This window comes from Saimiri boliviensis, chromosome 8 (assembly GCF_048565385.1).
Source record: "Saimiri boliviensis isolate mSaiBol1 chromosome 8, mSaiBol1.pri, whole genome shotgun sequence".
NCBI lineage: Eukaryota > Metazoa > Chordata > Mammalia > Primates > Cebidae > Saimiri > Saimiri boliviensis.
The window spans coordinates 28,204,304-28,221,421 of record NC_133456.1 but is presented as its reverse complement, the minus strand read 5'-3'; the positions used below and the strand labels follow the sequence as shown (position 1 = coordinate 28,221,421).

At 44.6% G+C, this 17,118-nt stretch overlaps 1 protein-coding gene across 6 annotated transcripts in view; it reads right to left on the bottom strand.

The window, feature by feature from the left end:
• The window catches only part of MYLK (myosin light chain kinase), a 224,195-nt gene that overhangs the window by 140,196 nt on the left and 66,881 nt on the right, over positions 1-17,118 (bottom strand). For all 6 annotated transcript variants that reach the window (XM_039477689.2, XM_074404231.1, XM_039477688.2 and 3 more), the window contains one exon: positions 6,927-7,134. In XM_039477689.2, coding sequence (XP_039333623.2) covers positions 6,927-7,134 — 208 coding nt within the window. The remainder of the gene's footprint in view (positions 1-6,926; positions 7,135-17,118) is intronic.

Sequence of the window (17,118 nt, the reverse complement as noted above, 5' to 3'; positions counted from 1 at the left end):
GGGAAACCAAGAGGGCCCCCACGAATCTCCTAAGTGCCCCCTAGAGGGTGGTACTGTCTGTGTTTAGAGCCAGTGGCTTAAGAAAACCTCTGGAGAAATGCCTAGAACCAGAACTTCTGGTTAAATATTAAACTTGGTATTGAAGAAAAAAGGAACAAAAAAAGTCAAAACTAAAGGTCACTGAAATTGCTCAATGTGGATCACATTTTTGTAGAAATTCTCTTCTTGGAAGCACCCTGTCTTTCTTTTAAGGCTCAGATATTATTCTGGATTTTATTGTACATGTCAGTCTACTTGAAGGTCTGACTAGTGCTTATATATACTAGGAACAGAATCCCTTTCTTAGTACAGGGGATGAAGTTCCAGTGACAGCTACAGATGCAGTCAACAAATATTTACTGAGCTTTTTCTACAGGCCAGACCATGGCTCAGGCCCTGTGCTTCCTTACACTGGGGATTCAGTAAGCGATAAAAAGAGATATGTTTTGCCTTTCTGGAGCTTACAGTTCTAGTGGAGAAGAAAAACATTTAAAATACTTATTTGCAATTTTTAAAAAAATTTTTTTGAGATGAGTCTCACTCTGTCACCCAGGCTGGAGTGCAGTGGTATGATCTCAACTCAGTGCAACCTCCCCATCCTGGGCTCAAGTGATTCTCCTGCCTCGGCCTCCTGAGTAGCTGGGATTACAGATACCTGCCATCACACCCAGCTAATTTTTATATTTTTCGTAGAGACTGGGTTTTACCATGTTGGCCAGGCTGTTCTCGAACTCTTAATCTCAAGTGATCTGCCCACCTTGGCCTCCCAAAGTACTGGGATTACAGGCATAAGTGACCACACCCAGCTTTATTTACAATTTAAATACAAATGAATTCAAGTATAAAGAACCATGAAGCCAGGCATGGTGATATGTGCCTGTAGCCATAGCTTCTCAGGAGGCTGAGGCAGGAGGATTGCTTGAGGCTAGGAGTTTAAGCTTTATTGTTCTTTATATCCCAGCACAATGTTAGCACATTCAATAAAATCTGAGGGATGAAGAAGAGGCTAGAACTATGAGCAACTGGAAAAAGCCTAAATCCACAAAGGGCCAGGGTGGAAATGGGAGAAGGAGGTAGAGGAATACAAGATGGAGAAAGGAGGAGGCAGCCTCAGTGGCAAAAATCTAAGTTGGGCCCGCAAGGGCAACCCGTGTGTACTTTGGAGGTTAAAAGAGGCAAAGGCGAAGTGGATGGTGAAGATAAAGGAGGGAAGAGAATCCAGGTAAAGGAAATTTAGAAGTTCCAGCTAACTCTTTTGTATAATTTATGAGTAAGGTCGCTTCTGCCAAGGCAGTCTTGACACACAACTATTCTACAGCAAAGAGCCTGGTGGGGCAAAAAGAATAATTTTCCTCTCTTATCACATTTGTATTGTTAAATTTAATTAAAAAAAGGACAAAAACACAGAGCATTTTAAGATCCTACCTAGATTTTGAAAAATAGGGCATATACCCCTAGAAAACGAAGAGTCATTAGGGAGTTTTAGAGGTTTAAAGCATTTATAAAGAACATGAATAGGAAATATAATTATACATCCTCCAGATGGGTAGAAAAGTTAGATAAAGGAAGACAGTCCAAAATAAATTAAGTGAGCAAAAAATAAAGAAGAACAACAACAATAACAACAACAACAACAACAAAAACAACCACCACGACAAACATCCAGGAGGAACACAATAATTTAAAACTTGGCCAATATAAATAGACATGGCCTTAAAATGTATAATGTCATCAATCCACCAAGGTGAAGATGAAAGGAATCTGAGATGTAGCTACAGGGGCATTTCCTACGAATTCAAGGTGGCCCAAGAATCCTGGTGTCAATGACACCACCAGAGCTACATTAGTGGTTGTCAAGGTTACTCTTCTCCCCTAATCGCGTGACATGGGGTCATTCTCCCTTCTGCTGTCACAGAAGGACCTGCTGGCTGGTCCTCTCTCTCTTACATAGTCAGAGTCTCAACTGCAGTGGTTTCACATGGGTGTAGAAAGGGGGAGCTGCGGGACTGAGGGGTGGGCGGCTGGTGGTTGTGAGGAGGTATGCTAGGACCATGTGGGAGGGGAGAGTCAGGAAGACAGCTCCAGCCCAGTCCTTGTTTTCAGCAGCCCTCCAGGTGATTCTGATACACACTCAAGTTTGAGAATCACTGTACTAGGTGGAATCTATCACATATGTAATTAAATCCCTCCTTGCTACTCCAAAAGTGGTCTGTGGAACCAGCAGCATGGCATCAACTGGAGGCTGGACATGCAGACTCCCAGGCTCTACTCCAGACCTATGGAATCAGCATCTGCATTTCAACCAGATTCACCAGGTGATTTCTGTGCACATGCATTTGCACTAACCAATCCTGTAAAGTGGGTGATCTATCTGAGGTCTGGATCTCCTCTGGCACTGCCAGTTTGGCTTTCCCTGGACTCCTGAGCTTATGTCCTTAAAGTTAACCCTTTATTACCTGAAGCGACTCGCTGGTCCTTTAAGTGGACCTTTAAGGGCCTTCTCAGACTGCGACCATTGGAGCTGGGGCACACTCACCATTTGGGCATCACCCCTCACTCCACCTCATGCCCAAGGCTCACTGTGTGGATGTGGTGACCCAGGAGTACTCACCACCTGTGTTAGTCTGTTCTTGTATTGTTATAAAGAAATAACTGAGGTTGGGTAATTTACATAGAAAAGAGGTTATTTGGCTCACAGTTCTGCAGGCTGTACAAGAAGCATGGTACCAGCATCTGCTTCTGGTGAGGGCCTCAGGAAGCTTACAATCATGGAGGAAGGTGAAGCAGGAGCAGAAATGTCAGATGGAGGGAGAGAAGAGAGAAGGTCCCAGACCCTTTTAAACAATCAGATCTCATGTGAACTAACTGAGCGAGAACTTATTCATCACCAAGGGGATGGTATTAAGCCATTCATGAGGGATCCACCCCCATGATCCAATCACCTCTCACCAGGCCCTACCTCCAACCTTGGGAATGACATTTCAACATGAGACTTGGAGGGAATAAACATCCAAACCATATCAACACCTATTCATCTATGTGGCTTTCTCTTTTTGCTCTGTGTAAACCTTGTTTATCCCTATTCAGGTGGCAACTTCTAGAGCTGCACTGTTCAAAACAGTAGCCTTTAGCCACTAGTGGCTATTAAACACTTGACATTATAGCTAGTCTGAAGTGAGGTATGCTGTAAGTGTAAAAGACATCCCAGATGTTGAATATAAAATATCTCAATAATTTTTATATTGATTATACATTGAAATGGTAATATTTTGGATATAATAGGTTAAATAAAGTATTTTATTAAAATGAATTTTACCTGATATTTTAAAATGTGGCTACTAGCAAACGTAAGGTTATACAAACCTGGGCAACATGGTGAAACCCCATCTTTAAAAAAATAAATACATAAGGCTGGGTGCAGTGGCTCACACCTATAATCCCAGCACTTTGGGAGGCTGAGGCAGGTGGATCACAGGGTCAGAAGTTCGAGACCAGCTTGGTCAATGTGGCAAAACCCTGCCTCTACTAGAACTACAAAAATTAGCTGGGCGTGGTGGCACACACCGGTAATCCCAGCTACTTGGGAGGCTGAGGCAGAAGAATTGCTTGAACTCAGGAGGCAGAGGTTGCAGTGAGCCAAGATCATGCCACTGTACTCCAGCCTGGGTGACAGAGCAAGATTCCATCTCAGAAAAATACATACACACATATATACAAATAGATAAATTAGCCCAGTATGGTGGTACATGCCTGTAGTCCCAGCTACCTGGGAGGCTGAGGTGGAAGGATCGCTTGAGGTCAAGGCTGCAATGAGCTGAGATTACACTGCTGCACTCTGGTCTGAGCAACAGAGCGAGACTCTGTCTCAAAAAAAAAAAAAAAAAAGGAAAGGAAAGAGGAAAAGGGAAAGGGGAAAGGAGAAAGGAAAAAGGAAAGGAAAGGAAGAAAAGAAAAAGAAAATACGAGACTATATATATGGCTCACATTAAATCTCTACAGGACAGGTCTGTGATCCTCCACTGCACAAGTAATTCTCTTCTGCACGTTTCTTCCTTGCTCTGCACCAAGCCTCACGACCTGCCCTCAGGAGGTGGGCAAGTGTCAGAGCTGGCTTCAGAGAGGCTTCCAGGGGCTCAGACCAAGGCTGACTTCCATCGTGTAAGGCCCTGAATAACTGCATGGCCCTCATTAAGGCACTCACTCTCTTGGGGGATCCTGAATGTTTCTTGGGCCTGATAGTCAAATTGAAAGTCAGATGAAGAATCTTTCTCTCTTGCAGATTTCCCTTTGTAAGTAGCTCTAAGTATGCTAATGCCAGTTCAAATGATGAAGTTACCACTTTCTGGGTGCTATGTGCTACTAGCTGTGCTTATCCTTATACCACACTGTGGGGCAGCCATGAACTCTAAGGCACAGAAAAGGAAGTAAAGCTTAGGAAGGTTAATTTATCCAGAGTCAGAAATTAGTAGAGCTAAAATTCAATCCAAGATCATTTGACGTTCTTTCCATTGCACAACACTCCCTCCTAAACTTGACCACTGAAGGATTACAAAACTCCACATATGAATTACACTCTGAATTCCTGGACCTCTGCTCACTCCAAGTAAGAAGCATAGCACAGAGTGCTGGAGAGAAGGCGGGTGGGCTACTAGGTTCCCTTTGTAAAGGGTTAAGCTAGTCTGGCACAGTCAATAACTTATCCACGGCAGAAGGGCCAGGCCTCGGTCTTTGATGTGGCCTCAAATCACACATTAGCTTAAAACTGGCCTTGCTGCAGAAGCAGAATGTACATAGGGCTCACACACGTCTAAAGAGTTACATCCTTTAGGCTGTTCTCTATCTCCTAGGGTTAGAAGACAGAAAGCATCTTACATTTCATATCTTGATTTTATTTTAATTAACAATATCTTAATTTTAATTTGAGGGCCTGAATCTCCTCATATTAAAATCAAAGGGGAGGAGTGGGGTTGAGAGCCTTAGCTCTCCTTTCTCTACAGCTCTCAGCCTGATTTCCTTTCCTCTGCCCAGAGTACCATGACCTACTAAAAATTTTCCTGCTTGGTCATGACATCAGATTTCACTATCTGAACAGTGGGGATTGAAGAAAACGTTTTCGTATTACCTAGGTTTTATATGCCTCCCCTGTATTCCTAACAGACTCCAGTCTTTCCTTAATATGGACCACAGAAAACAAGCGTTAGCCCAGGCTGCAGAGATCACCAAAGTCAAACCCTTTATCCTGCAGAAAGGCAGGTGCAGAGGTTTAGAGGCACACACCTCATTAGCACAAACTCATAACTCGGTGCCCTTTCCACTTCCCCAGTTCCAAACAGGAACTCAGAAGAGGTGACAGGTTCTGAGCAGGGGCCACTTTCCATCTGGAATGCCCCAGCCACAGGCACTCAAAGGTCATTAGAGTAAGTGAGTCACTCAGTTAAAGAATTTAAGGAAAGCATCCAAACTATGCATGCTCTGTGAAACAGGCTGCTGGCCCTTGCATGGTGTGGAGAGACGAGGAAACCAGGGCAAAGGGTGGACATTGGCCCAGGTGCACCTCGCCCCCTTCTGAAACCTTCCCTGACTACCGTGATCTGCCATCCCGTGTCCTCTGAAGGCCAGGTCGAGAGGGCAGTCTTCTGAAAGAGGAGAAACAGTTTGAGCCTTGGTTTAAAACTTCCAGGCTTAGAAAGGTCTGGAAGGGTCAGGGAACCTTGGGTTACTTCTGAGGAGCTGACTGACCCCATGTCCTTCCTGATATCAAGGCTTTAAGTGTCAGCCAGGGGCCTGAACTGGAGATGTTCTTACCCGCGGAGTGGTTTCAGCATGGCAGAAGGGCACATTAGTAGCAAAAAAACAAAAACACAAAAACAAAAACAAGAAAACAGTTTTACTTATGACCCAGTGTTTCTCCAGAAGTTTTAAAGTTAACAGGACTTTTTAAAGTACCAAAGTGGGGAAAAAGACAAAAATATTAGGTTGATGCAAAAATAATGTGTTTTTTGCAATTACTTTAAACTAATATGTTAACACACGGATGTGTTTACTTTCTACATATTTTTCTGAGTTACATAATTTTAATAATGAGCATGTATTACTTCAAAATGATGCTAAAGACGATGTTAATGACGATAAACATCGTTCATTCATTCCTCAAATATTTCAGTATCTACCATGTGCCAGAAAGCTTTCTAGATGTTGGAGATAAGGCAATGAGCAGAGAAAGTCCATGTCCTCCTAGATCTTCCATTTAGGGGTGGCGGCTGGAGGAGACATTGCAATGTGAGATGGTGATACATCCTAAAAGAAAATCCTCGAGTGGAGTGAGACGATGGAGAGTCCTACGGCTGGGATGTTCAGAAAAGGGCCTCTAAGGAGCGGACATTTGAGCACAGACCTGAAGGATGTGAGGGGCGCGTCAGGTGAGTGGCTGAGGGAAGGGCTCTTCCTTTACACAAGAAACAGCAAGGGTGAAAGCCCTGTGGTCTTGCTCAAAGAAGGGCCAGAGGCGGGTGTGACCATAGTGAGCTGCTTCTACCGTGCAGAGTGGTAGAAGGTGGGTCTGAGAGCCAGGGAGGGGCCAGATTGGGTGAGGCTCTGTCAGACCACCCTAAGGAGTCTGATTTCAGCTGCAGTGTGAGGGGAAGCCATGGGAGGGCTGAAGCAGGAGACAGCTGATACCTAGCTTGACCAACATTGTCTCCTGGATGCCTCCCCTGCTTATAGGGACCACCTCTCCCATTAGATGGGAAGGTCCTGAGTTTAGGGATGGGGTGTGTTTTCTCCTGTCAGTTCCTCCAGTCTCCAACAGAGGGCTAAAGCAGGAGCCGCAGGCCTTGGGGAAATCAAGAGCTCAGCTCCCTGCTGGGCTCAGGCCTCCTGGGACTCACCTTCCACTGTCAACTCCACTGTCACCTGGCGGGCACCACTGCCATTGGTGGCTTCACAGGTATACTTTCCCCTGTCCTCCTCACAGACAGCACGAATCACAAGGCTGAAAGTCCCCCGGATGCCACAATCCAGCAGGAAGCGGCCCCCGCTGGTGATGGGTTGCCCGTTTCTGTGCCATGTCACCTGGGGCTCTGGGTAACCCCGGACCTTCAAGAAAAAGAAGAAAGGGTAAGAGCCTATATTTCATGAGTACTCTCTGTCAGGTATTGTTCTGAGTGCTTTACATGCATTAACTCATTTAATCCTCATAACACCCCCATTTCAGCCTCATTTTACAGATAAGGAAATCAAGGTACAGAGAGTTTTGACAATTTTCCAAGGTCTTGAAGATAGAAAGTGGCAAAGTCAGGCATCCTGGCTCCAGAGCCCACTACACAAATGACTCTCAAGACTGGCTGCATTTTAGAAGCATCCGGGGGAGCTTTAAAAAAGCACTAGTGCCCAGGTCCCACCCGAGACCAGTTAGATCAGAATCCCAGTGGGCGAGGATTGAGTACGGGGATTCTAGACCAATACTTCTCACTCTAACATGCTAATAAATCACTTGGTGGTCCTGTCAAAATGCATACTCTGCTTCTACAGATCTGGGCTGGGTCCTGAGATTCTGCAGTTGGGACAAGCTCACACAAGATGCTACTGATGCTGCTGGTCCCTGGAACTCACACTGAGCAGCAAGGTTCAGGACCTGCACTGCCCAGCACGGTAGCTACTGGCCACAGGTAGCAATGGAGCACTTGAAATGTGGCCGGTGGGAATGGGTGGCACTGTAAGTGTGCATTACACACTGGGTTTTGAAGACAACACAAAAAAGGGCAAAATACCTCAATAATTTAAAATATGGATTAGATGTTAAAAATCAGTATTTTTGATATGTTGAATTAAATGTCTCAAGATTAATTTCACTTGTTTCTACTTTTTAATGTGGCTACTGGAAAAGTTACTACACACAGGCCTTGTGATATTCCTGTGGGGTAGCGCTGCTCTAGACCACTCGCCTTTCTCTAACCGTAGTTAGCAACTGACATTTGCCGAGTGCTAAGTGTTCAGCACTTCTCTAAGTACTTGGCTCATCTAAGTTTCTTTTTCTGTTCCTTTGTTTTTGAGATGGAGTCTTGCACTTTCCCCAGACTGGAGTGCAGTGGTGCAATCATCTGAGATTCATAGCAACTCATTCAGGGAGAAGACATCTCTCAAAAGAGGGGAAAATGCAGAGATAAATTCAAAGCAAAGAATTCTCAAGTTTTAGAGGAAGGAAGTTCCCCAAGGGCCTTCAAACACTTGAAACTCAGTAGGCTCTTCAGAACTAACTCATCTTTGGAGGAGTAGGGTTCAAAGTAGATCACTAATGCACAGTCGAGGACCCAGAATTGGAGGTTTTAGCACTGGAAAATAGAAGGCATCATAGGAGCTTCCTCAGAACAAAGTTGTTTGCATTACAAAACAGTGGTGGTAATAGTTTTTATCCATGTATCTACTGCAGGAAAAGAAAGCATGAATATGGATGAAGCAAAACCAAAATTCACTGAATGACCCCCACATTGCACTTACAAAGGAAGCCTTCACTGATTTGTAGCAAGAATCCTCCTCACACCCCTCTGCAAGGTCACAGAGTGATGCTATATTGGTGCACATGCACACATGCCTGGGCATCCAAATACAGTCTAGTCTCTTCCCTAAGCATACTAAGGGAGGAAAGAGCTATGAGAAAAAGCATCAGTCGTTGTCCTTGGACTGTGTTCAGTTTCCTTCCCAGGTATTCAGACCCTAGCCCATCCTCAGACCATATTCTCAATAACCAGGATGCAGATTTCTTCCTAAGGAAGGAAGCTGTGAATAACAGGGAAAACTCCCAAAGTGAACAATCCCTCTTTGATTATTCCATATAGTCACCCCCTCAGTTCCAGTTTGTGAATCTCACAAAACTGCCTTTCTGTCCCCACTAATTTGTGGACAAGCTTCAATGAAAAAGAAACAACAAAACTCCAAATCAGTATTGTCCATCGTACTTACAATTTCCAGAAACAAAAAAAAATATCCCTTTCCTATCAAAATCTAAACTGTATCTGTGACAGAGACTGAGCACTTTGGAGGAAATGCTGAGACTCTGGAGTGGAGTCTCAGAAGACATGTGAACAATGCGTGAAGTCACTGTAGCTTCACCAAAACAAGTATTCTAGACCTGAGGCTGACAATGTCGAAGGAGACCACATCCATCGGGATACACAGAGTCTCACAGCCACTGTCACACAAAATGGCGTGTTAATAGCTGTGGTCTCTGGGTGGCTAGGATTATGGGTCTTCTCCTTTTTTCTTTTTAGTTAACTATCAGTTTCTAAGAGTTCTGCAATAGTACACCTGGCCTTTGCAAAACAACAACAAAAAATTTACTTAAAAATGCATTCTTTTATATTACTGTGCTATATAATCAATGTATATAGCACATTCATTAATTTGTTGAGACCTTCAAGGAATTTAAATCTAGCAGTGGAAATAAAAGAGCAATGCACATAAAGGTTATGCGTGTCTAAAGGTGAGAAAGGTCATGCACCCATAAAAAATCCCATCATCTTGTGGTCCTAAAGGCAGAAACATTCACGCACGGGAACATCAGAGAAAAATTACACTGTTAAAAGCATTCTTCTCATGTGAAACCCTTGCCTACAGAAGGAAGCCCCTCAGGACTCTGCTCATATAGTGAATCTGCAAACCGTCATTGTCTTCTCCTGCACTCCATTAGGCAGGGCTGGCCTACCCGTCACAAGATGATCACGCAGCCTCCTATCAGCTTCAGAGAAAGGGAGTGCCAAGCACTGCAACTGGGAGGAGGTAAATTATTAACTTCGCCAAAGACATCCTGGCATTCCTTCAGCAAGCACACTGGCCCCCTGCAGCAGGGCCAGCTCAGGTGGCCCACTGGGCTCTGTGGCATTAATGATTAACTGGGGACATTGCAAACGTTCCAGATCTCAGGGACACAATCTCTGTCTTGTTTTCTTTTCCTCTCACTTTCTACACATACCTCAAGCTTACCTCTGAAATGCCCTCTTAAAATAAATATTTAGGGTTTTTAAAATACACTGAAATTGGCATCACTTAAGAAAGCTGCAGTTCACTATGATGCTTTTATAGCACATTGGACCTGAAGCAAAGGCAGGAATTTATGTGACCTTGTTCAGTTCCAAGGTCTGAATGATTTGCAGCTTTAATACTTGCCCTCCCAATATGGAAAATCAATCCATTTTTACTGTCTGCCAGTACCCTGGGCTTCTGGGTGGTGAAGGAATAAGACTGGGTTCACTTCCTGGGATGCGTAACAACAGCCCTGCCCTCTCGGGCTGCATTATCTTCTGTCATCACTGGCCTTCCACCAGAAAGTCACAGCTGGGATTTTTACAGTCAGGATCTTCATCAAGAGGACAGTAAAAACCCTTTGATCCTGTAGTTTTCAGAGGGCTGCCATGTAGGGACTCTTACTTGACTCTTGCAGCTATGAGGGAGATGTCTTTGGTTTGGATACCCAGAAGCAGAACCTCAGATAGGGCTTCAGAGACTCCTACCTACAAGCCCTCGCTAGTACTCACAGCAGCTGGGAATGGACCTAATGAAGGCATACAGGTGAAGCACCAACATCTACAACATTATTGGGCCCATGTAGCCTAGAAAAGAGGCCTGGAGAAGTAGATGGTCTGCCCTGATCTCACATGGCAGCCTAAATGGCAGACTGAAGACCATAATTCTGGTTTCCAGGTTGAGTGGCTGTCTCTGTGCCTCCTTGTAAATTCATGGTTTTGGTGAGATAAGTTCTGTAGAAACAAAAGTATTAATAAGCGTCTATCTCCAACAGACCCTAAATCCCTTGTAGAGTTAAAGCAATATCTGCTCCCCACTTTTGGAAAACGTCAAATGGTTCACCAGTTACAATCACACCATAAGTAAGTCTTGGGCTATTCCCTTGCATTTGCAGGAGGACAGGATTGGTGCCTGCTCAGTGTGTACCTCAGACACCCCTAGGAGAGTCAGTGTGGTAGAAAGAGGCTAGCATGCAAGCCAGGGTCTGCAAACCCTGGGCCTGGCTTGGCTTCCTAGCCTCTTTGAGTTGTAATTTCTTCCTTTTATTAAGGAGGAAATTGCTTTTGATACCTAAGGTTCCTTCCATCTCTGAAGTATTATGGTTTTAAATGGTGACCCACTTAGCTTCTTGGGGAAGATTCTTTCCTTTCCCCTGCGTTCTCCTCTGGGTCCAACCCACAGCCTTCGTACCTTCTAATCCTCCATATGAGAAAGCCAAGTAACCACAAGAAGAAATGCTCACGAACATGAATAGACAGCCCTGAGTTTTCACCACAATGAGTTTGGAAATGGCCCCAAAGCGGGTCACTCTAAGGAAAGAATCATATTCTTGCCACAGTAACCACATTTAATTGAAGGTTGTGTTCTTGAACAAAAGCCCTGTATCAAATAAATCAAGGGCATAGCCAACAACTTGTCATAAAAATATAGTCGCCATAACCCCTATAATAATTTTAAATCATAAAACTGTGCTCCAGCTCCATAAAATGTCCTCAAAAACCTTTATGGCCTCAAAAGGACTTAAAAAAAAAATGAGAGCTCATTCTTTGATGGCTGAAGGTTGAGGAGAAAGCTGAGCTGCAGGCAAGGGGCTGTTTGGCCACTGCATTCTACCTGCCTGTCTCACGTAAGGGGCAGTTTCCAGAATCTGGTGCTGCCTTGAGATTTACTTAATGACTAAAAGAAAAACATCCATTAGGGCACTAAGTGTTTTGGTTTTTCTCTAACATATCTCAAGGGCTTTCAACTCAACTCCAGTTGCTCAGGACAGGCTACCATAGCCTGAGCTCAGAGCAGCGGCCAATTCTCTGTCCCCACAGCCCCTCCAAGACTCAGAGCAACAAACCCATCTTCTCCCAGCATGCTGGGTAGCAGAAAAGGGGTGACTGTGCCAATTCTGCAGCTCTGCCACATGTCTTTTGTGCCTGGCAGGGCCTGGGCCAGTGCACACACTACAAACCCACACAGCTGCAGGGCACAGCTGTGGTAGCCCAACCGCAGACAGGTCAGATGGGCAGGAAGAAGGAACTGAGGCTCTGCCCATGTCAGGGATGGAGGAAGACCAGGAGGAGAGAAAGCAGGATTGAGCTGAGGCCAGGGAGAAAACAGACTGCCCAGCAGGGCCCTGGGGATTGGGTTCACAAAGATGATACAAGCAGTGAGCTGAAGAATCTTTAGGGCTGGGAACAACAGACCCAAGGGGTTGTCAATGAATATTTACTTGATTGTGAAGTCACTGAATGGATGCTGGGAAGGGCTGGGCCTGGAGGAGGGAACACTTAGGAACCCTTCTAGATGGATGTCTCCTCTAAGCTAACAAAGCCTCATTCTGCAACACCATCTACGTATTCATGACTGCTGCCCGCCTGCCTGCCCGTAGCACATTAATCTGAATTTCTTACCCTGTTACAAGTGTTCTTTCTCCTATGATGAAAGACTAGAACAGGACTGGTGGTTAAAACTGAAAAATGGTAGGAAATAAGACCAATGGTGCTGAGGGATTAGTGGAAGAATCAATCTTCTTCTGCCCATCTCCAAGTATAAGCTCACGCAGATAATAAATGGACGTGGTTGCACAAAAAGAGAAAGAAAACGTTAACACCCCAAACAAATCAGACCACAGAAATGTCTATAAAACTTACCTCATGGGCATGTTATGAGGGTGAAGAGTGAAGGGTGAGCCAGGGGCAAGGCATGACCGAGCTTCAGAGCCGACGTCTGTGTCAGCAACTGGCACTCGGCCCCATAAGCAGGCAGGCACTTAATTAAGGCTTTGAATAATCCCATTGCCAACAGTCAAAAGCCTTAACTGAACCCACAGAACCCATCAGGAAGAGATCATACCAACTAAAAACAGCAATTAGTGAGAGGCTTAAACTGCTGGATGCTCCCTACCCCCAGGTCCAACTTGTAAACCAGTGAGGACAAAAGTGCTTCCATGGAAATAAAACCAGAATGCAGAGAATTGTTCCTCTGAGTGGCTCAGCAAATGCCATGGGGGTCTCCAGGGACAGATGCTCAGTCTCTTTCTCTGTGATCAGCCACTCACTTCCTATGGCATGCTTTCTTATCCTATGACCCAGGACATAGGAATCCCCGCACCTCGACATCTGCAAGGCTGAGGACCTGTTTCTGTGACTGAAAACACAAGGCAAGTTATAGCTCTGTAGCTGGGGGTTACAATTCAAGCCCTTCTGGACCATTTAAACAAAAAGATCTATTTCCTTTTATCTAGACCAACCTTATCAACACATATGGCTTTTTGATTCCTTTTTGATGATATAAGCATCTAAAACCCTTTGAGGCAGCCCAACAAGACACATATTTTTTGTTGTTTTTCCTCCTACTGAGACAAGTTCTCACTCTGTTGCAGTGGTACAATCACAGCTCACTGCAGCCTCAGACTCCTGGGCTCAGGTGATTCTCCTACCTTAGCCTCCCAAATAGCTACAGGCATATGCCACTATGCTCAGCTAATTTTTTGGACTTTTGTAGAAATGGGGTTTTGTCATGTTGCTCAGGCTGGTCTTGAACTTTTGGGCTCAAAAGATCTGCCTGCCTCAGCCTCCCAAAGTGCTAGGATTACAGGCGAGAGCCACTGCACCCAGCCAAAAACATAGAATTTTAAGTGTGATGGGCAACCTCTTATGTTGATGCTTTCCTTGTTCCCCCAAATTCATTGTTTTCATACCAAAACAGGTGTCCTTCTGGTTTAACTCCCAGACCTTCTGGGATGGCTGTGGGACTCCAGCCTTTCTGAGAAACTCCACGCAAAACTTTGGATTCTGGCTGTACTGTCTCTTGTCACAGGTCTCCACAGATACTGTGTCTTCAGCTGGAGGGGCAGGCCCAGGAGATCACTCTCCTGTGGCAGCTCTCCACTTTTTGCTACCAAATTAAGATGTGCTCTCAGACATATTAAGTATTAATGAGAGGCATGTGGCATTGCAAAGGTTTAACAAATTAATGCTGTGGTTTGGTGTGGTTTTGATTTTCGAGACTCTCCTGCCTGCCAGTGTAAGCAGCACTCCCCTCCTTTGGAGGAAATGTACCCTCCCTTTCCACCCATTAGGTGTAAGACCCGATAGAGATGCCAATTGGTAAAATGCCTCCTGGCCAAAACACCTAGTCTCAAAAAATGGGCATATGTTCCAAGCCAGCCAATCAAGAGATCTTCCCTGCAATTTTATCTTTGAATACTGAGAGACCAAAGCTCTCTTTTCAGAGGGACCCAAAACTGGGAAGATGTAAGACTCAGGCTATCTGTAACCATTCTCTCCCAACCACTATTATTCATTTCCTTGCCTCCACCCAAAAGGAGGAAGCCATATGGAGAATAATAGCTGATATATACCAGTAAAGAGAAGAAATGGAGAGCGTGGGCTGAGTTGTGGTAGACTCTGGATCCACTCAGTTACATGAAACAATGCATCTCTTTTGCTTAGACTAGCCGGAGTATCTGTCACCTGCAAATAAATGTCCCACCTACTCACTTCAAGAAGGTATATGGCCTTTGGAGTCAGACAGAGCTACGTGTAGATGTGGGCTGCAGCCATCATCAGCTGCCTGACCTTGAGCAAGTTACTCGTCTGGCTCTGAGTTTACGTAACTGCGAAGTGGGGATGATACCAGAATCTACTTCTGTGGAGAAGTTTATAGTTAGATGAGATAGCACATGTACAATACCACAATGGATTCTAAAGGTTAGATTCTTCCTTTCCTCTTTTCTTCACAGTCAATAAATTTTTTTATAATAAGGTATTCTAAACTCCATTTCACATCTAGCTTTTCTAGTAGCATGAAACTACTTTTGCTGTAAGAAATATCAGAACATATAAACTTCTGGGCTTGGAGTGCCTCATCTTACACAACTTGCATTCTTACAGGCAACTTCAAGGCATCACGCTCTTAACTAGGTAAAAACCTAATGCTTTACCTGAGAATATTCTGGTCTGGTTGAATTGGCTTATTATTTGTATTTAAAGATCAAAACCCAAGTTGAAAAGTTATCCTTGTTTTTACGTAACATAAAAAAAACACATTTTAAAACAAATATGCAGTCTGCAGTTTTACTGTGCCATTATTTCACTCCCAAAATACCATTTGAGCCTCAGAGACAGAGACTATCTCCTGGATTTCTGCCTCACTGACTAATGCAGCCCCGGAATTTCAAGAGGCATGGGTGAGTGTCAGGAAAGAAATCTGGGTAAGAAATCTGGAGTTTTTAGCCAGTTGTGGTTGGACCTAGAGAGAGAGAGAGACATACTTCACTGGCAGTAGGGATGGAGCTGAGGGCTGCTCCCCAAACAACACAGAGGCCATTACCCCTCCATCAGCGGAGCCCAGCTCCCCAAGACTCAGACACTGGCCACAGATCATTCCATCTTACAAGGATTCTGACAATTTCTGTTTAAAAGCAGGGGTGGGCAAAAGTGACCTGAGGGTCTCAACAACCTGAGAACATCATGACTTGGCTTCCTCGGCTTCGGTTCAGAATTTCTGGTCTCTGTAGCCTGTCTGTGTGACCCAACACCTGCTCCACGTTGGGTCTGAATGCACCACACAAAGCATGCATTCTGCTCAGACTCTCCCAGGTGGCAGTCTGCAAGGGATGAAGTGGAGCAGGTGGGGCTATGAAAGCAGGATCTTTTATGCCACCGGCATCCATGTGGCCAGGAGAGCATCTCTGTGACTCTGTTGAAAATTCCCTGGCACAAGTGGCAGACAGCAGCCTCATGAAGATGTCCCTTTAGGGTCAAATGACTGCCCCACATCCCCAGCTGCCCAAAGGCATCATGATTTGCACAGAGAATCACGTCAGACAAGGAATCAAAAATTGCTCCTCATGGAATGTCAGTGTCTGATTGGCCATTAGGCTAAAAAGCCAGATCTCTATTAAAATCTTTTTATTCTCACCAAAACACCCATACATGGTGAAAATGTGAATTGGTACTGTAAGTCACAACAAAGCAGGCCACCTTCCCCCTCCCATTTCCACTTCCTTGAGGGCAATCACCTTCCAAGCTTTTAGTCATTTCTTCCATTATTCCTAAGCAATAGTTCTACACAATTACTACTTTATTGTTTTTTGTTTTTTTTTTTTGTTTTTTTTTTTTTGTTGTTGTTGTTTTTGAGATAGGGTCTCTGTCACCTAGGCTGGAGTACAGTGGCAGATCTCGGCTCACTGCAACCTCTACCTCCCATGCTCAAGCGATCCTTCCACCAGAGCCTCCTGAGTAGCTGGGTAAACCCCATCTCTACCCCATTTTTGGTAAAGATGGGGTTTCATCATGTTGCCCAGGCTGGTCTAGAACTCCTGGGCTCAAGTGATCCCCCTACCTCAACCTCCCAAAGTTGTTGGGATTACCGATGTGAGCCACCACACCTGGCCTACTTTATTCTCTTTAATTTTATGCATTGTCTCTGCTATAGTTTGAGTGTTTTCATCCCTTCTAAAGTTCATGTTGAAATTTATTCATCAATGCTACAGTATTAGGAGGTGTGGCTTGTGAGGGCAGAGCCTCCACGAAGGGGTTAAGTGCCCTTAGAAAAGGGCTTGACTGAGGTAGTTTGCCCCTTTATGCCCTCTGCCTTCCACCACAAGATGACACAGCATTCATCCCCTTTGGAGGATGCAGCAACGAGGTGCTATCTTGGAAACAGACTGGCCCTCACCAAGCGGTGCATTGATCTTAGACTTCTCAGCCTCTAGGACTGTGAAAAAGAAATTCCTATTGTTTCTAAGTTACTCAGCCTGTGGTATTCTGTTATAGCAGCATAAACTTTAAATGGACTGAGACAATCTCTTAAGTTCTCTGTGTGGAATGTAAACATTTAGCTCTCAAAACTGCCCCCACATAAACCCATCCCTTACCCCCGACAAAATGACATTACTCATTGAGGTGATAAAAACTGTGGTCTTTGCTACATTTTTTAACTTTGCTCACTGCCATGCCACATAGCATAATACCCTGGATACTTTTTTTATTTTTCCTGGAGTTAACAACTGCTTTACTTTGGTCTCCTTAGTTTTTTAAGGACTCTAACTTCTCAGGAGGACTA